The 22,739-nt window shown below is 40.3% G+C and overlaps 1 protein-coding gene across 1 annotated transcript; it reads left to right on the forward strand.

The window, feature by feature from the left end:
• On the forward strand, positions 1-16,760 carry LOC149312685 (transmembrane protein 33). The gene is made up of 7 exons (XM_089525171.1): positions 1-282; positions 6,965-7,059; positions 7,697-7,884; positions 8,865-8,932; positions 10,806-10,939; positions 11,657-11,740; positions 12,714-16,760. The coding sequence occupies exons 1-7, from the start codon at positions 202-204 to the stop codon at positions 12,841-12,843; spliced, it is 780 nt and encodes a 259-aa protein (XP_089381297.1). The 5' UTR covers positions 1-201; the 3' UTR covers positions 12,844-16,760.
• The last annotated feature ends 5,979 nt before the right edge of the window (positions 16,761-22,739 follow it).

Below are 22,739 nucleotides of genomic sequence, written 5' to 3' on the forward strand. Positions count from 1 at the left end.
TCATACTTTCTAGCGTTCGCTTCGAAGGTTCTATCCTGTTCCGGTCGCTCGGTCTAAGGTTTTTTCCGTCTCTTCCGGTCGGCGCGAGGAAAGAACAGCCGGTGGAAGCAGCATCAGCCTCATAACCGCCGTCCTCCATTTTCTTTCCGTTCTTAACGTGCTGGTTGCCAAGGCTGCCCTTGGGAAGCCAGCGAGGGGACCATGGCGGACGCGGCGCAGAACGGCCCCATGCCGGGCGGAGGAGGAGGAGGAGCAGGAGCGGGAGGAGGAGGAGGAGCGGTGGTGAGTGGCTGCCTGCCTGCTTCTCCTCCAGTTCGTGTGCCCTCCATCCATTCCCACCTCCTGCCCCTAAAACGCCCTCCATTTTGAGCAGGAGCTAGAAGCGTGGGTCCATGGATACATTTACACCTCCTCCATCGTTTTGGGCCTCCATTTCGCGGCGTCCTCCTGGCCACTCCAGGGAGGCATCTCCAGCTCCAAAGAAGCCCCTGCTAGGTCACCTTGGGGAACTCAGCCCCTTTCCCTCGCCTGACCTGGCCTACCTGGCCTGGTCGTTGTTTTGGGGAGGCTGAGTTTGGAAAGCACAGGCAGACCTAAGGAAATAGTACACTGCTCCCTCCATATTTGCGGCTTGGGTTATGTAGCTAAAGAAATGCGTTTGAATTTGCTGGACTATGGCTGTCTGTGATATGCTTTTTGGGGTCAGACTAGAGAGCCACACGGGACCCCAAAAGTGGCACAATAATCATCATAATAATAATAATTTTGCGTCAACCTAGAGCTATCTGCTGTCTGTTTAGAGTTTATTTGAAAATCACAACATCCTCTGTGTCCTGAAAACATTTCCCAAACAGGTCGCCCTGAGCTCCTTGGAACATAAACATCAACTTTAACTAAAGGTTGCACCGAAAGACCTAGAGATTCATAAAGAGAATGAATACTCTGCTAGGCCTTTGTAGCTCCTCCAGTGCAGTCCTATGGTCAGTGTCTGTTGGATGTTGACCACAGAGTTGCACTGGAGGACCCAGAGATTCCTAGAGAGGTGTCCTCTCAGGTAGAAACATGGCATTTTTGTTCACAGGGGTCTTGTGCCCCTGAACCCAGTGAATACGGAGGGACGAATGTAATTGCGTTTAGAATAGATTAGAAATTTCCACAGAATCATAGACTTGGAAGAGACCACAAGGGCTCTTTTTCCAGTCCAGCCCCATTCTGCCATGCAGGAAATCCCTGCCTCTGCCTCTCCTTGGTGGCCTCCAATATACAGTAATAAACTAAAATCATAAAACAGTAAAATACGGCAATAACATAACATACAACAAAATCATTATTATTATTATTATTATTATTATTATTCCACCTTTTCCCATGGGAATCAAGGCAGATTACAACACAACACAGCAACAAAATATCATAAGAGTAAAATTCACAATTTAAAACAGCCCCATATCCCAACCCTCCCAATACATTAAAAAAGACCTTTATCCCTCCCTCCAACAACAACCCATAATTCACAATCAGTAATAAAATAGTGTCTAAATTAATTAAAGAATGGCACGACAAAGAGAGGGGCATCCTAGGAGAGAGAGCCCATATCAGTGGGTGCCAGGTGAGTTACTCAGGGAAGGTCTGTCTGAAGAGATCCACCTTGACAGCCTTTTTGAAACTGTCAAGGCTGGTAATGTGATGGATCTCTTCCGACAGGCCATTCCACAGTTTGGGAGCAGTAGATGAAAAGGTCCTCTGGGTGACCACTGCCAATCTCATCTTTATTGGTTGCAATAGGTCCTTCCCAGAGGACCTAAGGAAGAAGGCAATCCCGCAAGTAGGTTGGACCCAAGCCATATTTCTATACCACTGAATAGTGAACTCAGCACTCTCTTCAGCGGTTTACAATCTGTTAACCGAATGATCCAGTCTGACAAACCCTTTGGCTGCCACAGCGTCGTCCCATGAAATCCTGAATTCCAGAGCTCTCTTGACAGAGAAGGTTAAATGTCTCACAAAAGAACAAATCCTAGAATTCTGTACCATTGAGCCAGGGCAGTTAAATCTGTAGTGTAGACATAGCCAAGGACTTCTCTGAACTCCCTTGAAGCCCTGAGTAGAGTAGCCTGTGTCTCATTTCCCCTCCTAAGAATGTCATGGGAGCAGGTTTTTAAAGCCATTGCGTTTTTTATAAGGTGTCTCTGAACATCTATAGCTATGATAGCGAACCTATGGCACATGTACCAGAGATGGTATGCAAAGCCATTTTTCAGTGTATGCAGAGAACGGGGCAAAGGAGTAACAGTCATGCACCTGTTTCTTTTCTTCCCAGCCATCCCTGGGGAAAGAAGTCCTGCCCTGGAAGTCCTGCCCCTGGATGGCAAAAGTCCTGCCCTTGAAGTCCCATCCTTCCAGAAGTCCTGCCACTGGCACCAAGTAACACCCAGTGCCAGAAAGCCTTTTAGTTTGGGCACTTGGTCCCTAAAAAGTTTGCCATCACTAACTGGCTTTTTGAACCAGTTGTTGTCAGCTGCTCTAGAGTCAACCTGGACTGACTGCAACCCTGTGGATGAGACACCTCCAAGGCCCTCTGTCCTCAGCCTCTCTGCTCAGGTCCTGCAGGCCCATGTCCTCCTTGACTGTATCTCTCCATCTGGCATGTGGTCTTCCTCTCTTTCTGCTGCCTTCCACCTTTCCTAACTTCTTTGTTTTTTTCTGTTGATTCATTTTTCCTCATGATGTGGCTAAAATATGAAAGCCTCAGTTTAGTCTTGGCTTCTAGAGGGAGTTCAAGTTTGATCTGTTCATTTGTTTGTCTTCTTGGCCATTCACAGTATCTTCAGGCCTCTTCTCCAGCACCACATCCCAAATGAGTTAATTTTCTTCCTATACATGGTGATGGGGAATACAATGGCTTGGACTTTCTTTACATTTTATGATAGTGGCCAGTTCTTTCATAGCAGCCCTTCCCAATCCTAGTCTTCTGCTATCCTGATGGCAGACTCCATTCTGATCAATACTTGAACTTAAACACTTTGACTTTTTAAGTTTTCTTATTGTCTAGGGTGAATTCTTGCAGATTTCCGTGGTCATTATTTTTGCTTTCTTAATGTTCAGCATTGATCCAGCCTTGGCACTTTCCTCCTTGACCTTCTTCAGTAATTGCTCCAAATCTTTGTTTGTTTCTGCTAGTAGTACTGTGTCATTTGCATAGCTTAGATTGTTAATATTCTTTCCTCCCATCATCACTCCTCCTGCCTCTGTGTCCAAGCCCGCTGTGCGTACAGTATTTTATGCATATAGATTGAATAAATAGGGTGATAGTGCGCAGCCTAGCCAGACCCCTTTGTCAATTTGAAATCATTCTGTTTCTCTGTATGCATTCTGTTCTGACAGCAGCCTCTGGTCCTGAGTACAAGTTACACATTAGGACAATCAGATGTTGTGGCACTCCCATTCCTCTAAGCGCAAGCCATAGCTTTTCATAGTCCATGCAGCCAGAGGCTTTGCTGTGGTCAATAAAGCACATTCACATTTTCTTCTGGAATTCCCTGGTGTGCTCCATTAGCTATCATATGTTTGCTGTGTGGTCCCTAGTGCCTCTTCCTTTTCTGAATCCAGCTTGCACCGCAGGGATTTCTCACTCCATACATGATAGCAGTCTTTGCTGCAGAATTTTAAGCATGCTTTTGCTTGCATAGGAAATTAGTGCAATGGCTCTGTAATTATGGCAGTCTTTTGTGTCTCTTTTTGTGGATGGGGGTGTATATTGATTGCTTAAAGTCTATGGGCCACTGCTTTATTTTCCATATTTGTTGACAGATTTTAGTTAAAGCTTGACAGTCTCTGTGGATTGTAGTAGTTCTACTGGCATCTTACCTGTTCCTAATGATTATTCTTCCCAATTGCTTTGAGTGCAGCTTTCACTTCACTTCCCAAAATTTGGATTTCATCTTCATAAGTTTCTTCTTCACACATCTTTTGACATTTTTATATAGCACTTCTTCATATTATTTCCATTGCATTTTTATTTCATTGTGGTTGTGTATTGTGTTCTTTTCTGATCATAGAGCACCCCAAGCTTGGTTTAAGGGTGCTTTCCAAAATTTAGTTTACAGTAAAGTGATGAGAGTAGAACCTTGTAATTTTAGTTTGGATGGTAGATTTGGTAGATGGAGTCCCTTTTCATCCCTACACAACCAATATTTCCCAGTATTTCCTGTTGCATGAAAAATAAAGGGCAGTTACTCAGAATGCACTGCGGTGCTTTCTCTTCTTTAAAAAGTCTTTGCCATTTTTGAACTTTTTCAGTGTAAGATCTCTTTTCTCCCTTGGAACCTACTTTTTTCTTCTTATTATTACTGCTGTTAGCAGAACCTTGAGGAGTAAATTGGATTCTAGATTCAAGTCTACCTAGATTTGAATTGCCCAACAATTGTTTGTGTGATTGCAGATTGCAGGAGATGCTGCCTTAAACAAAACCAAGCCTTTGGTGTGTCTAATGTAGTGTTGCCTAAACTGAATGGCAGTGAGTCATGTTGATTTTCAGAAAGGAAACCTTTCCAGTTCTTCCTGTTATTGGCACTGTATGCTTGACAAAATATGTGCTGTATCACTGAGCTAGGCTCCTTCCAGAGTTCCCAGTCTCAGGTTAAAAAGGGCATCTCTGAATCTATCTGTTTCCTTGTAAGAAGGAGAAATGATGGGAAATACTTGGTCCCAAGTCCCAGTAAGATAGTATTTTGGGAAAATTGGGCTCTATGCACCCCTACAGACAGTTGTGATGTGATCTAATGAGAAGTGGTATCTGTGTGTCTGGGCCTTAAGGTTACCTTTCAACTTATGGCGACCTCATGGATTTCATAGGGTTTTCTTGGGTAAGGAGTTCTCAGAGTTAGTTTGGCACGGTCTTCTTCAGAAATACAGCATGCAAATAGTGTGGGTTTAAATCAGGTCTGCCTTCTGGGCTTCTGTTGACAGAGGCTGTTGTCAGAACAGAATATGTACAGAGAAACAGAATGATTTAGCGATGTCCTTGCATTGCTATCCAAATTTACTGAATGCTATGATTCCCAAGATTGGGGCCTGCTTCCATGTAGGTAGGTATCAGATAGCAGCTTTATATCTTTTAAGATCAATTTGCTAACAAATGATCAGTCTTAGTGAGTATAGCTCCAAACTGTGTAGTATTGTCTGGATATATGATAGGAAATTTGCTAGGAACATTAGGAAGGAAGGAAAGAAAGGTGGACAAGGTATAGGCATCGGCCTCTTGCCAGACTTGAGTCATGAATTGCCTGTATTAGATGAGTGTATACAGTAAATGTGATCATTTCACTGGGAACCAGATTTAGAGCTAGGCAGGGCTTTAGGCAGAATCCATAAGTAAGTATGGTGTCTGCTTAGACATAATTTACAACACCATCTTACCAGGAGATTAAATAAAGTACCATATGTACTTGACTATAAGTCAACTTGATGTATAAATCGAGGGCAGTTTTGGGGGCCAAAATTAGAGATTTTAATGCGGCCCATGGGTAAGTCGAGTAAAACTTAGGGGCATGAAAAAAATATTTAAAGGATGAAGCGAAGAAAAATGATGCCAAAAAAGAACAAAAATCCATCAGGCATAACTTTTTGCTCACACTAAAGGTGGGATGGATGAGAAAGTAGAGAGGGGATGTTAATGGTTCCAGAATAGATTATATTACGGTATTGCCTTTCACAGAGGATGGTTCCTTTTTTATATAAGAATTAAAGCACAGTACTTTGACCCATGGATAAGTCGACTCTGTTTTTGGGGGCCAATTTTTTGACTAACCTTTCTAGACTCATATATGAGTATATACAGTAATTCCAGGGGATGTCTGACAGTTAATGCCAGGACTACATGTCTTGCAAACCATTACAACTGATGTAGCTCCATTAATACTATATTTTTGATAATCCCTTCCATTTTGCAGCAAAACCAGCAAATTTATAAACTTTTTGTGACATTCCTGTACTCTCTGAAAAGGCTGCATTTGATAAGTTTGTACAACTTGTAACTCTTCAACAGGTGCTTATCTAAATTATGAGTGTAGTTTTCTACCAACCACAGCATAATATCTAGGCTTGTGATATTTCATTAATGCAACTATTTGCATGTTATGCATTCAGTCATGTCACAGAATTGGGACCTTAGGTTTGAATTGCACCTGATGCTAGATGACCTTCTAGGGAAAATGTAGACATTGCACTCTGGTAGCTCTTTCATACATTTGTAGACTGTGTGCTTTTGGCTGACTACTGGCAGATTTACTAAAGGAACCTCTTTTACTATTTTTATTCATAACCCACAGTAAACCATTATACACAAAAAGGTACTGCCAGGGCATATTGTGTTACTGTAGGAAATACCTGCAGAAGTCTTGCAGTTTCTGAGAGTACTTGTCCACAGGTTGTATATGAACACATGCCATGTTATAAATCTGTCATGCCTGTTGCCTTGCCTACTTAAAGAAAAAGTGCTTGTTAGATCAGCTACTCAGTGCTTGTCTTAATCTTTAGGTAAAATATTTGATGCTGTGAGCAAGAAAGGGTTATATTATACTTCGTTATGTTTTGGACAGGCATTGAGGATTGGTTTGGGGATTTCCTGCTCTATTCCAGCAAGTGATAAAAGTGCTCCAGACAGCTTCTTAGCTACTACTGATTGGGAGTTGTACAGGGCACCTTGAACACTGGTATGGTGTACAGAAGGAGGGCTCCAGGGTAAACCCACCTTCAGAAGCTTCACACTTGCTCCAAATATGAGAACAACAATGTAGATTTTACCTCTTAGCCATATTGCTTACACTTATATGTGCATAAAGGCCAAATTTATACAGGTGTATGAATCCTTCATCTTGTTTCTTTTTAATATGATATGGATCTTTATTCATCTACAGTTGGTATCAAACATTTTCTGTACTAACCACTTTCCCTTTCATTATAGCAATTTCTGATGACTAATAAGTTGGACACAGCAATGTGGATTTCTCGGATATTTACAGTTTACTGTTCAGCTTTATTTGTCCTGCCTCTTCTAGGGTATGTATAATCATGTTCTTAACAATAGTACCTGGAAAGAAAGAGTGTTCTTAGGAATGAACTGGAGTAGAAAGGATAAATAGTGTTTAAAAGCCCTGTGTCATCACTTTATATTACCTATATGTATGCTCACTGAATGTGATCCAGCCAGAAATTTAGCACTTATAAGTTACTTTAATTTTAGTGAGAGAAATCAAGACATGTGCTTAACTCTCATACTGGTGAACTGTGGTTTTTTTTTTATAAATCTATTTCTGTTTTATATTTATTCCTATGTAATAATTAAATTTGTGTTTAATCAGTAATTAATGTACATAATATACATTCGGTCCTAGCAAGCTGACAGACCCATGAACATCTGTTTCCGTAAATAGATCTTTTTGAAAGATTAAATTTCAATGGAATATGATATTTATATACCTTTTCTCTTCCAATGAAACAACAAATAAGAGCATATTAAAAAAATTAATAATGCAGAGTACAAAGAATTCCTTTCAGAACAAATACCAGCCATGTCTTTGCTGTGGGTAGCAGAGCAGGCTTCAGGAGTAGAGCAGTTATGATGCAATGCTCAGGGGAATAAGACGTAATGCTGTGTTTTGGTTTGTATGGTAACCTTTCCTTTTATAATTCCCAGGTTACATGAAGCAGCTAGTTTTTATCAACGTGCCTTGCTGGCAAATGCTCTTACCAGCGCCCTTCGACTTCACCAAAGGCTACCACACTTTCAGTTAAGCAGAGCATTCTTGGCTCAGGCCTTGTTGGAGGATAGCTGCCATTACCTTTTGTATTCCCTTATCTTTGTTAATTCTTACCCTGTTACAAGTATCCTTTATACAAGTATTTTCTATATAATTGTAATGTTTCACTTCCAAAATAGTTTATAAGTTTGCTGTAGTGGTTTATTTAGTGGTTTTTAAGGTCAGAGGAGACCATGTTCCCAGTCTTTACTAAGTTGCAAATCTTACTCTGTGATGTTCAGCCAAACATTGTCATTCACTATAAAAGACCTCAGAGGGTTGTTGTGGGAGGAAATGACAAAGTGCTGCTCTTCTCCTCCCAGAGGAAGGGTGGGTAAACACATAATAAATCTCATCTGTTCTGAGAATGGATAACAGATTCAGTTGAGCAATTCACAAACCACATGACACTTCCTCGACCATGCAGATTCAATTCAGGGGCCAAATTATTATGCCATACATGGTTTTCTTTGAATGGTTTCCTTATTCACACATATATTTGCAGATTAGGGGGAATCCTTCTTGTTTCCATCTTATGTCTGATACCAGAGTCAATCAGAAAAAAGTAATTGGACCAATTGATTGGTGGTGATGGTGATGTTGCGAACAGAGTACAGTACCATCACCCATCTGGTTCTTTTTCTATTGAAAGAAAGATTTTCATCTTTGTCTTGCTTTATCTGTGAATGAAGCCAATGATGGCTACATCACATATAGCCTGGACCTCAGACTACCACTTCTTTTTGGAGGAAAATGCTATTCCAAATAACTCTTTTTTCAGCTACTCGATCTCTGTATTTCTTCAGTGGCATAACAGTAGCCCATCTTTAGAACTGTCTTTCTGTGTATAATGCTGCATTTTGTCCAAAGGTATTATTAAAGCTGCCTAGCTATAAATTCCTGAATCTTTGATATGATCAGCTATATGGGGAGAATGAGTCTTTATACAAATGAGGAGACCATAGGCTTGAGCTCCAAGGTGGGTGGGATGTTTGACAGATCAACTTATATGATATGTGTTCATTCATGTGTTTGAGATGTAATTGTCTTTAACTTTGACTTCAGTGAGTATTTTCCCAGTTTTGCTCTTTTCATTGCTTCATGCAGCTACCTACACAAAGAAGATTCTTGATGTAAGTATGTAAATGACATATAACCCAGTTATTAGTGTAGGTTATAAGTACTGTCAGTGTAGGTTATAAGGGCATTTTTCATAGGCAATTTGAAAATCCCAATTTATGGCTGGACGGGAGGACTGTCAGTCACCAGGTGTTGCTTCTAGTTGTGTCATGGCAGGGGTGAATAGAGAAGGAGATGCCCTGAGAGCCAGTGTGCTAGGTAAAACCGTGAATTAGGACTGTGGAATTCTGGGCTCACTAGTGACTGCGGAAGCAATCGTCACTCAAGATAATCTGCAAGCCATGTTAAATTGTGGGGTAGGGGAAGAAGAACCAGAGGTTAAATGCTGGGCTGAATATGATTTCTGCACAAGCAACAGTACAAGCCAATCTGGATTTTGAGATCTGTAAAGGAAGCTCTTCTCTTGGTCTTGTCACCCTGAGACATTTTTGGTGGAAACCTGAAAGAAGGACTTCTTGGTGTCCACTACTAGGTCCTAGAATTCCCTGGTGAGGGAGGCTAGGCTGGCCCTCTCTCTTTTATTCCTCTTTTGGCAGGTAAATACTTTGTTTGCTTACCTGCAAGCTTTTGACAGATGGCAGGTTCCTGTGGAAAGGCCTCTTAATGGTTGGGTACTATGTTTTCCCTATTGTGATGCTTTTAATTCAGTTGTGTTTTAATATTCTACAGGCGTCCCCTGCTTATTCAACAGGTTAGGGTCCATGTCAATGTCAAAAAGCACAAAGTGTCAAAATGTGGAATCATTATGTATTACTGTAGCATACTGTGCTCTAGTCTCTAACCTGTCAAATAAGCAGTGGATGCTTAAGTACAGATATAAGCATGAATATAGTACCTGCCACTCAGGGGAGACAGGAAGGCTGCCAGCTACAGCTCAACCTGGGTTGCTTCCATGGAATAGCCTCACTTTATCCAGAGCTTCAGATTGGCCCTGAAGAGCCATGGCAGTCCGGTGTTGTTGCTGCCACAACTGATACCAAGTAAAGGAGAGCACTGTTTCCAAAACATCTCTCCCTCTGCAGCCCTTCTAGAGGCTGCCCCCCCCCTGGGGGGCATGATTCCTTGTTGGTCAGCTGCTAAGAAGTGGAGAGCAAGGAAGACTGATGGCCAAGTGGCAACAGCAGTGAGGATGGGGCACAATTACGTCTTCTGCGACCATTTGAGAAAAGAAGGATGGCTGCTGGCTACGCCTGAGCTTCTTTGCAGGCCAGCCTGAGCAGCAGTCATTGCCACCACTGCTGCCCATGATACTTTCTGCAGGGGGTTCTGCACCTGCATGGTTGGACAGTGATCAAAGATTGCACAATCAAAGATGGTGCACAGTCTCAGAGAGGGGGAAAAGGCACCCAGTCCCAAGCAAGCTGCTGTTGTCTACTTGACACCTTTCCTCCCCTCTCAGCTCACTTTGTGAGTAGTGCACGTGGTCCAATGTGAGCCTCCATTGGCAAGACAAAAGCCCACTATTGTTTGTAATTTGATGCTTGCAAATTACAGACAAGTTCTATTAATTCCACGAAGAGCCTGTGCTTTCCATAGGCAAGATTTGGAACTGTGAGCAATCCCCAGCAAATATCTTGCCTGTAATTTTCCAGTATCATAAGACTAAAATGTTAATAATGAGTTGATGAAACATCTGCAATTTCTTTAATGGTATTAGCTCTGATGTTTAGGACTGTTGAGATGTGAATTGCATCAGCATTTGGAGGACCATGGGCTTCTTATCTCCAATCTAGTTAGTTAACGTAAAAAGGTTTATAAATAATGTGGCCGAACATCTTTTCATTGTTAGACCTTGTATAAAATAGCACAAAACTAAAACCTGCTGTTTTTCGTGATGTTCCTTTTTTTTAAATCCTCTCTTGAAAGGCACGAGGTTCAAACAGTCTTCTGTTTCTAAAAAATCTCTTGGACAAGTTAAATGCTAATCAGCAAAATATCCTAAAATTTATAGCCTGCAATGAAATCTTCTTGATGCCAGCTACTGTGTTTATGCTTTTCAGGTATGAAATAACACATTTTAACTCTTATGCTTTTCAGTTATTTTTTGTCCCCACAAAATGATTAATAGGATATAAACACTGTCAAGTAATTCTTACTCTTGCAGTGCATTTTTGAGAATCCCACTTTACAGATTGTAAACTAAAGATCAGAGTAGGAATTTACTGTAACTAGCAGATAAATTTGCCATTGATACAGGTTGGAGACTGGGAAGAGTAATTTCAGTGACAGAAATGTAGTGTCTTAATTCTATATTAGTGTTTCCATCTTGTGAATGTCCAAAATTTGCTGCCTATAATTCTGGGCACCAGATGTGATAAACATCTATCCTCAATGATTTTGAAGAAGCCAGTTTTGCAAGATGAACCACTTACTTTCTGAGAATGACATCACTGAGTTGGTTTCCCACAGAAGCTTTAAAGTTATGTTTCTTTTTGGCAGAATTACATATTGGAGCAGGGTTGGGGGGTAAGTGTGACCTTCTAGATGTTATTGATCTACAAATGCAGTGTTTCCCATCATTGGCTGTGCTAGCCAGGGCTGCTAGGAGTTTGCAGTTCAGTGACATCTGAAAGGCTGTACTTTGCCCACCTTCTGTTAGAGCATAACATTTTACTATAACTGATGAAAACAATTTAAGGCTGCAATTCATTGAAAATCATGATGTCCTCCTTAATCTGTCATCTTCACTCACCTCCTTTTTCCTTTTGTTCTTGCAGTGGGCAGGGAAGCTTGCTGCAGCCTTTCATTTATTACAGGTTTCTTACACTTCGTTATTCCTCCCGAAGAAATCCTTATTGCCGGTAAGAATCTAATTAGGTTTATCTGTATTCATGCAGTTATTCCTGCATGCTAGAAATATAATACTTAAGAAGCTGGTTCCTAGGTGTTGCTTTATAATGGACTACAATAATTATATTATGGTTATTGCAATGTAAAATGATAACCAACATTCAAATTCCTTCCACTTTTTCAAAATATGCAGCAGGAAGTTATTATGCAAGTAAATACATGGTGGGAAGGCCATGACTTAGTTGTAGAGCACATGCATACCAAAAGTCCCAAATTTAATTCCTGGCATTTCCACTTAGCTAGCTCTTTGGGGCAGTGGTCTGACAGTACAGTCTGAACAAAAGTCTCAACTTCAGCTGATACATTTCCTAGAGCTCTGTATATTTTACACATTAAAACCAGGCTGGAGCAGATATTTCAGAGGACAAGAGGAACTGTAACAAAATGTTGCAGTATAACATCTTAACAGGACTTCATATGCCAGCTGTAACATTTTCCTGGCTTCTCAGTTTGAGCCCCTCTCTTGCATTCTCTTTTCTGACTCAATTTTTTCTTGATAGTTACCAAATATCCTTAATTGGATTTTTTTTAAAAAAAAAGTTTGCCACCATAATCTCTGTTTTACAGTTTTTTGTACTTCTTCTTTTTAATTTGTAAAACTTTTTTGTACTTCTGTGAATGTTGGTTTTCCCATGAATATGGCAATAACTCTCCCATAGCCCAATTTTGACTCCAATCCAGTCAGTACCTATTACCTGAGAGCCCTGCTACATGGAGTACTGTTTAATATGTCGTTGGCAACACGGTCCTATGCATGCCCAGAAATAAGTTCCTTTAAATTCAGTGAGGCTTACTCCCAGGTAAATGAGCATAGGATTACAATCCTATTCTCTTGTTTTAAGAAATGCTGTCATCAGGATTTAGTTTTGTTTGACATTTTGCAAAGTTAAATTGTTCTTGAAGAAAAACCTGTTCTTTTTTTAGAACTCTCTTCACGGAACTGCGGATTGTTGTTGAACATGTCATAATGAAACCTTCCTGCCCTGTATTTGTACGAAGACTCTGTATCAGCAGCATTTCATTTATAAGCAGATTGGCACCAACAGTTGCATAGCCAGCACTGGAAATGTGCATCCATGTGTCTAATGAACATTCGGAGCAGCTGGTCTTTCTGCTGGTGATTTATACATCTCAATCGTGGTTGTATGAAAAATGTTGTTTCCTTCCAAGAACCTGTTCTGTGAATTGTATTCTATGTGTCTAAAACAACAACAACAAGCCCTTGTTTTTCAAGATGATGTTTCTGTGCTTTGTGGAAGATAAATATTAGACAAATGCTTTTCAATGCAAAAAAGAAGCAAAATTCTGCATTGTATAATATGGCTTATTTGCTCTCCAGTAGGTTCTCATTGATACTGAACAAAAATGCTCACTCAGAAAGAAAAAATGCCGAGCGGTGCTAGCTCGACTATGTCTGACGAGCTGTAAGATGTTGCCACAGCATAAATAGTAGCTTCATAGGGGTAGCAGTTGGAATATCTACACATGTGGTGCATTTGAGTCAGTACTTTTTCCATTCAGTAAGTGAAACCAGTTAACGCAATTGAATAAATCATTGTAATCGGTACGAATCAATTTGCATTTGCTCTGAAGGTGAACAATAGCACTAAACATCTAATTTTGTGGATCTGATTTATTCAATGCTTTTGAAATGAAAAGCTCTCCACTCTGTCACAAACGTCACGTTTCTGTGTAAATATTTCTCTAGACCACCTGAGCACTCTACTGTTTTTTGCTGTCTTCCAAAAGCAGGACTCATAAAAATGCCACTCTTTAAAAAAATCTAAAATAACAAAGATGGACGTTTTGTTTATTTCCAAAATAAATTAAAGTATCATTGCCCCGTTAAGATAATTTTAAAACTTCATTCCAATAGGCTATCATTTCAACGCCACACAACCACCTGAAATGACTTAATGCCATAGTACTAAAAACAATCTGTCAGTCAAATTACACTGTGAAATCAATGGCCCTTGCTCCCAAGTAATTGGCTTGATCCTCTCCTGAATAGGAGCAGAACATCTGTAATGGAAGATCCCTTATCCTATTCACCAAGTATGCATGCACAACTATGCAGATACTGTACCAAATGATAACAGAGAGTGGCTATGTGCCTTCTGCTTCAGCCATCCCACCCATCTGCACTTGGCCAGAGAACCAAGGGGATTGGGGAACATGGCATTGCTGAGGCCTCTAGGTTTCTTGTGTGCACAGCTGCTATCTTGCAAAAGGGACACTTGTTTAGAACAGAGGAGCAATTATCATCTACAGCTGTATTGAAGAAAGGCTACAGTTACTAAAGTATGGCTATTTTGTTCCCAGGTAGAGAGGTGATCTAATACTGAAGTCTAGCGAAATGCGTTTCAGGATACCAAGAAATCAAAACTGGTTTGGTTGGTTTGGCACATTAATTGGAATACCCTGGTTGTCTGAGTTGCATAATGAACAGTATCTTGAACACTGAGAAGCATTTTTAGCTCAGTTGCTGCACAATGCTTAGCTTGCCTGTTTTGTTTTAAAAGGAAAAAAAAGTCCAATTTAGCCAAACTGCTCATCATTTGACGAAGCTGATCCTGTATTTTAAGATGCAGGCAGGTTGCAGCTTTTGTTCCTTTCTTCCTACTTTAACTCTTGATGTAGACAACTAGTATCCCAGTGAAAAACCTATCCTTGAACCTTTCCTAATGTGCTTTTTCTACATGCTGCACATTTATCCCAGGTGTAATCTGTAATAATATAATTTGGGAACAGTTTTATTTCAGGCTTCATGGTTAATGTATACTAGGCAGGAATAATAAAAAAAAGTGCTCATCTCTCTCAGATGCAGCCCGTTACTGTGACATGTTTTGAAAACTTTTGCATAGTAAGTAACTCATGGCTGTAACTCAGCCATGATTTTCAGCACCATTGTAACCCAGTCCTGTGTATTTTCTTGGATGTACTTCCTGCTGAGTTTATGGGAGCTACTTTCAAGTAAGTATGTGCTAAGCCTGACTGGGAAAAAAAATCTTTTGATATAATGGAAAATAGGAGGTGGGCATTAAAAAAAAGGGCCAATGAGCATGTATGCACCTGCTTTCATCTTCCACTATAATATCTGATGGGAGCTTGCAGGAAACAGGTATGTACATGTATTTGTTTCTTTTCCTTCATTCATTACAATGGAAGTAGAAGGCACTGGGATATTTGCTTCCTGCTAGTAATGAAGATCGAATTCCCTCCTTTCAAGAATCTGTATTTTAGGATCGAGGAATTACTTGCCTCAGCATTATTCAGTCATTCCTCTAAGATGCTTCGTAACTCTTTGGTCTCATAACTGCATGAAATGATATGCTATATGGGAATTACACCACTGCTTTAAAAAATCTAGTTTTATTTTTTTCCCTAATAGAATGTGAATTCTATTTAAATTTAACTGATTCATTAACTTGTTAATAGCTGGCCTTGTACTTTGCTTGCTAAGCCTCAAGTTTTGGACACATGCAGTGATTTTAAAATTGGGTTAAAATGATGCTACTTGATTGTGCTCCTTTAGGCTTTTTGGCTCTGGCGACTTTATGAAGAAGATGCATATGTGTGTGCAGGAAGGCTTAACACAGTTCTCATCTAGGCTCTTTACCCTGTTTTCAGGATTTTATAAAAGCTAACATTTCTGTAGCAATAAAGTGAATGTTTCAGCAGTAGGCTGGCATGGAGTGTGTGACCCTTCCCACTCTTGTTATACTATAATACTGGGAACATGAAGCCGAGCATGTTTTTCTAATGGGGGTGGGGAGCAGAACAGATTCTCATTTACCTATTTGGGACACAACGCATCAGCCTGAATGTACATCTGCATTCTCATTCAGGAATTCAACTGGATTTATGTTTGGCTTATAACAGTTCAGATAGTTACAGGCATTCAGTTTTCATCCACAATGCACACAGATCTTTTGCTAGATGGGAGTCTGTATTCCTGACAATGAACATTTTATCTTATGGAGGAGTATGTTTGAGATATCTTGGACGACTTCTAGATTGTGGATTTATGTTGTAGGATTCACAGCTAAATAAATTTCATATACTGTATGCTCTTTATACAAAGATTGGCACCCAAAATTGACTTATGTTCCAACAAGGATCTTGGGAGTAGTCCAGCTAAAGTTTAGACTACCGTCTTTCATTCCATAGTGAAACAGTTTTCAAAAGTAGTTTGTTGATCAGCTGTTTAAGAGGAAAAGTCTCCCAATACCTTCCAGCACTCACATGTAGTCTGGGCGTATTTAAAATATACTCAAAGGGTTTTAAACAGGAGAAGATACTGTTTTCATGTTCTGTGGCAGGAGTGGGAAATGCGTGACCTTCCTGCTCATGCTAGATTGTAACTCTCATATTCCCCATCTGAACTGGGCTGACTACTGATAAGGGGTGCAATCCTATATCTGAATGGCCACTTATTCGCCATCCCTTCTTTATGGTCAGAGTGTTGTATACTTTGTACTGTACGTAAAATGGTCCAGCAAAATTGAATGCTAGATCCTATTGGAGATAACTACCATCGGCTGGAGATGGGACAAAATGTGGGTGTTGCTCCCTCTAAGAATTCCCGCTCCCCTGTGAAAAATTAATTCCCCAAATTTCCAGCAATGCAATAGATTAAAACTTCAGTTGAGCATTTAGAAACACAGTTTAGCCATCCAAAGGAATGAGGCAAGCAAAGTAACCAAGGGAATGTAAATATAAAGAGTTTGAGGTGTGTCTTATTCTCTGTGATGCTAGAAATTGAGAGACAAGGAAAATTTCATGGGGAGGCAGAATTCTTGTTCAGAGATGCAGTGTCTTCATTTTGTTCTCTACAGTTGCTCACCTGAATCCTGTATAACTCATAGAAGTTACATTTGCAAAGCTACTTTCATTAGCTTTATTTTTTTTTTATTTGCATAATTTCTGTTTTTAATTTGCACAAGTTATACGTATTTTCTGTTTTCATAATTCTGGTTTTGTTACTGCAAATGAGACTCAGATGCAGCAGTCCTGCCCCCTACCATTGAAAATCTTCATCCCTCTGATTTTTGAAATCTCAGAATTACATGTGTGGGACACTACTATCTTTGTTGCCAGAAAGACTAACAACTTGCTTAAAAATGTGTACCGAGATACTATCAGAATCCTCTTCCTTTTTAAGAATCACTACTTGATTCTATACTTTTCCTGTTCTTGCACTCACACATTTCTGAGAGATATCCTTTTAGGAACAGCCAAGAACATTGAAACTGCTTCTCCAACTTTCTTGAGTTGAAAATGCTTTGGAAATTTCAGACTCGGGAGATGGAGTGCTTTTAGTGGGGATGGCTGTTGAGAGGAAAGTATATACATCCCGTTGGGGAAGAAGATTCCTTGTTATGTGGGGACAGCTAACATTCAGATTCACAACTGTATATAGCATACATAATCCAAATATAAGTATGCTAATCCTAGTTGTGCGGAGTGCTGGCCGGGGTATGAGTTTTCTTTCCCCCCTGAGTGGAAGTAATGGATACTCTGCCAACTTTTTCAGGCCACTAGAAATGGCTTAGAAACTTTGGTAGTAATGCTACCAAACAATGTTAACCAATGTATTTGGCTCTTTATGGAACAATTTAGTAGAAGGACATCCCTGCTTGAGAAATAACATAAATGTTGACAGGAGAGGGAAGGACTAGACGGGAGCAAGTGAAATGATGCACATTTAGCCTTTGTTTCAGTTACAGAATACGATCTGCTTTCACTCAGTATAGCACTAAATAGAGTGAACTGAGTGCACAGTGTCAGACATGTTGTCAGCCTGATCTGGCAAATGGTTGTGAAACAGTCTTGCCTGCTACTTTGGCTCATGTTGGGAAATCCTGCTTGCATTAAGTAATCTAACAGAAGGCATGGCATGTAACCAGAGCTGATCAATGGGGAATCTCATTCATCAACTATTGGGTATTGTAGAGATTGTGGCCTTGTTGAGGGACCCAACTTTCAGAGGAAGGCACATGTATAAGTCTAGAAATTTGAGGCATAAAAATAACTCCCAAATCCTAGGTCAGTTTCTTACAGGTCACTGTAAGTACTCTAGCTATATATATATATATATATATATATATATATATATATATATATGTGTGAACCATCTCTTTCTTTGGGTAAGAGTGGCAAAAGATGAGAGCTTATTAGTCTGCCCTAGGACAACCTAAAACGAACACCGACCGCTGCTACTCTCCCTGGCACTTCTGAGCTTTTTTGAATGCCTGGGCAGGAAAATGGAGGCAGTGGCAGATCTTTGGTGCTTCCCTTCAAAGAAGCGCCGAGATGAATTACGCCTTGAATGATTTGAATAAGACATTTGTTTATGTCAGCTTTTCTGTGTTAAACCAGGCAAAGTTAGCACATTATCACATTAATGTTTAAAGGCTATAATCGCTGCTAACTCAGTTGCCATTTTCTTTGCCTTTTCATTGCTTTTGACGTGTGTGATTTTCTTAGCCCTGCCTGTGCCTAGTCACCCCGACATCGCACAGCCACAATTTACTGAAGTTCCCTCCTCATCCATCCAGCTTTTAGGGTGAGCACTCTGCTGGAATTTTGTAAGTTCTTTGCCATCGTTTTCCTGTGCTTTGTCCTTTACACCTTTCATTATATGCCCCTAAGTTTTGCCCTTGACTTCTCCATGGGTTATGTCAAAACACATAATTTAGGCCCCCAAACCTGCCCTCAACTTATACATGAGTCGATTTATAGTTGAGTATATTCAATCTCTTGAGCACTACCTGCTTGACTTCATCCAACTGGAGTAGGCAGCCTGGCTTCTCGGCTTTTACACTTAACAGGTTTTTATTCTTCTATGAGCAACTTCTTGGAGCATGGGTTCTTTCATCAGCCCCAGACAGTATAGACACATGGGTGGGTGATGGGAGTTGTATCGAGAAGGTACTAGTTTGGGGAGGGTGGGTTTGTTGGAATATACTACACATTCCAAAGATTTCTGTGTGGAGTATCTTGCCATCTCTAGTAACAACCATTTTTAGTTAGTAGATTGTCATTGAACTCCAGGTGCCACAGGACTGAACATAAAGATGAAGGGAAAAACATTAAATTGAAAAATTCATCATTTTCCCTGTCTTCGAAGCCTCAAGTGCAAAATGCTAATGCCGGCCTCAGAGGGGAAATAGTTCTCCTGCATATTTGAGAAAATGTGAAACCCTTTCAAGGAAATCTAATAAACATAATCATTGCAGCCTGCTGACACAAAGAAAAAAGGACCTCATTCACTCTTTCTTTTTTATGCTGCAATTTAGTGGCCCCTACTGATTTACAAATTGGATCACTACAGTAAATTATCCATTCTTGTACCTGTGAAAGTAAGCACCGAGATCCATATTTGTTTGGAGTTCTGCTTAAATCAGCAGAAATGATAAATTCCATGGCCTGAAATTGGAACTACCAAGGGCTTGCTGCAGTGGTGGAGTAAAACGTCTCCCCTTGTAATTTATTGTGACCCTCTTTCATTCCAGACACTTTGTATGTCTAATATTTATTTCAACGCAAATTAAATTGCTCCCTCCTATATTGTCACATACCTGGCTTTATTGATGTTGTCAAAATCAAATTGTCATCCCCCTGCCCGGATTCAAAACAGCCACAGCAGTTTATATCGTAAAGGAACATCTGTTATTAAACTCTGGTTTCTTTTGTTTTTCAATTCTTGCTTGAACGGCGCAAGACGCCGGGATCAATGTGATAATTTTGATGGGGAGGGAGAGAATGAATAGTATTTTGCAATTGATTGATTGATTGATTTTTGACACTAAACAATCTAGTATACAATCAAAATAAAAATGATATACATTCAGAAAATACATACAGAAAATAAAGCGAGAAAGAAGGGGGGGAAAGATATAGGGCTCTGACCCGCTCAATCTTAACTGTAAGGAAAAGAAAAAGATAAAAATAAATATGTTATTCCACCATTACAGATGCAACTAAGTACTCCTACTAAAATTAGTAATCATAACCACAAATTATTACATCATTAGATTTCTTATTGTTATAAACGGGTTCCAATATTAAAAAAAAATAGCTTCATTTGCCTTATCCTTTAGAGCCCACATTAATCTGGCAATTTGGGCTAACTCAGCAACCTTAACAATCCATTCTGTCATCAGTGTCTCATCCATTTCCAGGTTTGTGCAAATTGCTGTTCTTATCGTGTATCAAAAAAAGCAATCCATATTTATTATCTAGTTCTTTATCCATACTGCCCGACAGAAACATTTCTAGCAGCATTACACAATCTGCCTTTAAAATGTTTTCAATTAACATATAAATCTTACGCCAAGAACTTTGTGCCTTCTGACAAGTCCACCACGGATGAAAGAAGGCGCCCGCCTTGTCGTGACATCCCTCACATTGGATTCAAACATTTACTGACATTTTTGATAACTTATTTGGGGTTAGGTACCTTCTGGAAATCATCTCAATTTAATTTATGGTTCAAAGTAAATTTTATTTCTTTAGACCATATTTTTTCCCATATGGGCATTGCCCATTTGGACATTATGCCCCAAATTTTGGGCCCATCTTATGTCCTCCTTTACAGCTTCATCGTCTGTGTCTAATTTAAAAAATAATTGGTACACTTTTAAAATTACACGTTCATTGTCTTTATGCGATTTTAAATAAAATTAATTTTCTCCAACCTCTGTTGCGGCATTTCTCTCATCTTGATTAAATCTGCCCTTAAGTTGCATATAAGAAAACTAATTAAAAAGCATCTCTCTTGATTTAAATTTCCAGCCGTCTTGTTCAGAGTACAAACATTCCTTATAAAGGCACCATCTCCAATCTGTAATCCATTCCTTCGTAACAAAATGCTTCCTGCAATGACACCTCACCACAGAAGGAATAGTATATTGGAAGGAAGTGAAATGAGAGTGGATAAGAAGATATGAATTTTCTTGATTCACTGCTGATTTATTTGCAGTGAGGGAGATCAGCCCACCGTAACAGAGCATCATCATTCTGCGCTTGTTTCCTGTATGATTGCTGAAGGTAAGGAGTTCGCTGTGGATCTGATTCCCTCTCATCACACACTATGAGAAAGTCAGGACCTAAATACAATAAAAAATCTTTTTGGATGGGGAAAATGTTAGAGAGGAATAGATGTAGAAAATATTTATATAACCAAAGGGGACCTTTTTTAGGGGTTGTGATGCTACAAGGCAAAGGTCACTGGTACCTGCCAGAAACTACTCATACCTTCCCTAGGGTTGTTGCCAGGTTATCCTGGGCCTCATTCCCACTTACAAAAAAGTGGTTTGCGATCCGAATTGATGGATTGATTTGACAGCAGAGCGTGGTTTGCACTACATTTGCCCTGATGGCATTTTTTCCCCTGTAAAATAACTCAGTCGTGGTTCCCATTCACAAATGAATTGGTTCCAGCCAGCCAAAGGGCAAATTTAAACCGATTCTGATCAGATCCGTATCTGGTTCACACTTGCGCAGAATTGATTTATCTAAAAAGACACTGAAAACATCAGCGTCAAAAAGATGCGGGTTAAATGGGTCTGGTGCATGACCCCAAACCAGGGTCATTTGAACCGGTTCAAACCGAATTGCACAATGTGATTTAAAAGACAGTGGTAGTGAGGCCCTGGATAGCCTAGGCCCAGATTTCAGTGCCAAAACTGTTATAGAGGGCAGGATCTGCTGATGTAATTAAGGAAGATGTATTAAGCATCACCCACAATTGCACTAAGTGTGCCATTCAAATAATAAAAAATGCAAAAGTCTAATAAATGGGGAAAGAACCCATGCACTCTTTTCAAGACAGTGCTGCAGCCCTGAGATTCCTCCTCCTCATCTTGAAGACTGGAAAAGGGGCTTCAAACTTTCAGGCCATGAGACCTTCATCTGCTTAGGTCTCTGCCTGCTGTTTAGCAGCTCAGGGAAAGAGCCAGGCCCAGATGAGAAAGAGGTGGCCTGGATAAATGGTTGTTTTTAGCATTTCTTTATGGTCACTTAGGAGAGAGCCAAAGAGAAAGGGGGAGAAAGGGAACTGGTAAAGGAAGTGCATCTGAAATAATTCCCACCGATCAGCTTGCTACAATACTGTGTTATGTGCATTATGGGCATGTATGTGCCCCAAAAACTTAAGCTCATGGTTTGTTTTTAACAATGTGGTGCAGCTAGGCTGAAGGTGTGTCTGATCACTTCTCAAGCACACTTAGGCTGCATGCATCTGCACTGCAGAAACAACCCAGTTTGGCACCCCTTTAACTGCCATGGCTCCATGCTATGGAATTCTGGGAACTGTAGTTGGTTGTGGCACCAGAGCAAAGCAAGTCCTAGAGTTCTCTAAAATCCCATTCTGGAGTTGTGGCCAGTAACTCCTGTCTTGAAGAAATCTCTTATTCCACCTTTCTGTTGTCTTTTTCTCTCCCAGACAGAGGCTGGCTTTTATTATACTTTAGAAAACAGAGGATTGAATTTTTCTGCCATTATTCTTCCAAGTAGTTTGGTGGAAGTTCTCCATATAAATCTGTGCCCAGGTGACAGAAGAGGTTTGAACTAGGTGGCCTTTGAGGGTCCTTTCAGAATCTGTGGGGCTATGTATCCTTCCTTGACAGAAGGCGGGTTGGACCAGGCGGCCTTTCAGGGGTACTTAATAATGCTGGGGTGCTATGTTTCCCCCATGACTGAAGGGGTTTGGACCAGGCGGACCTTCAGGGGTCCTTTGAAATCCTGTGGTGCTATGTATCCCTGCATAACAGAAGGGGTTTGGACCAGGTGGCCATTGAGGGGTCCTATATAATATTAATACTATATCATATAAGATAAAACAGGGCCTCATCTCTTGCTCTCTGTCGCCCTCCCGTGGCTCCATTTGCACACTGCAGCCTCCTGAGGCAGGAAATACAAAATAAGAAGGAAATTAAAAAAAGG

The sequence above is a fragment of the Sceloporus occidentalis genome, unplaced genomic scaffold, assembly GCF_023333645.1.
Source record: "Sceloporus occidentalis isolate IW3139 unplaced genomic scaffold, rSceOcc1.0.p SCAF_5, whole genome shotgun sequence".
Classification (NCBI taxonomy): Eukaryota; Metazoa; Chordata; class Lepidosauria; order Squamata; family Phrynosomatidae; genus Sceloporus; species Sceloporus occidentalis.

What these genes read in the sequence shown, in the direction of transcription:
- LOC149312685 (XM_089525171.1), top strand. Translation starts at nt 202, where the DNA reads ATGGCGGACGCGGCGCAGAACGGCCCCATGCCGGGCGGAGGAGGAGGA. An exon ending in TTTGTCCTGCCTCTTCTAGG is followed by an intron (nt 7,060 to 7,696) that starts GTATGTATAATC and finishes TATAATTCCCAG; the next exon opens with GTTACATGAAGCAGCTAGTT. An exon ending in TAATTCTTACCCTGTTACAA is followed by an intron (nt 7,885 to 8,864) that starts GTATCCTTTATA and finishes CTTTGACTTCAG; the next exon opens with TGAGTATTTTCCCAGTTTTG.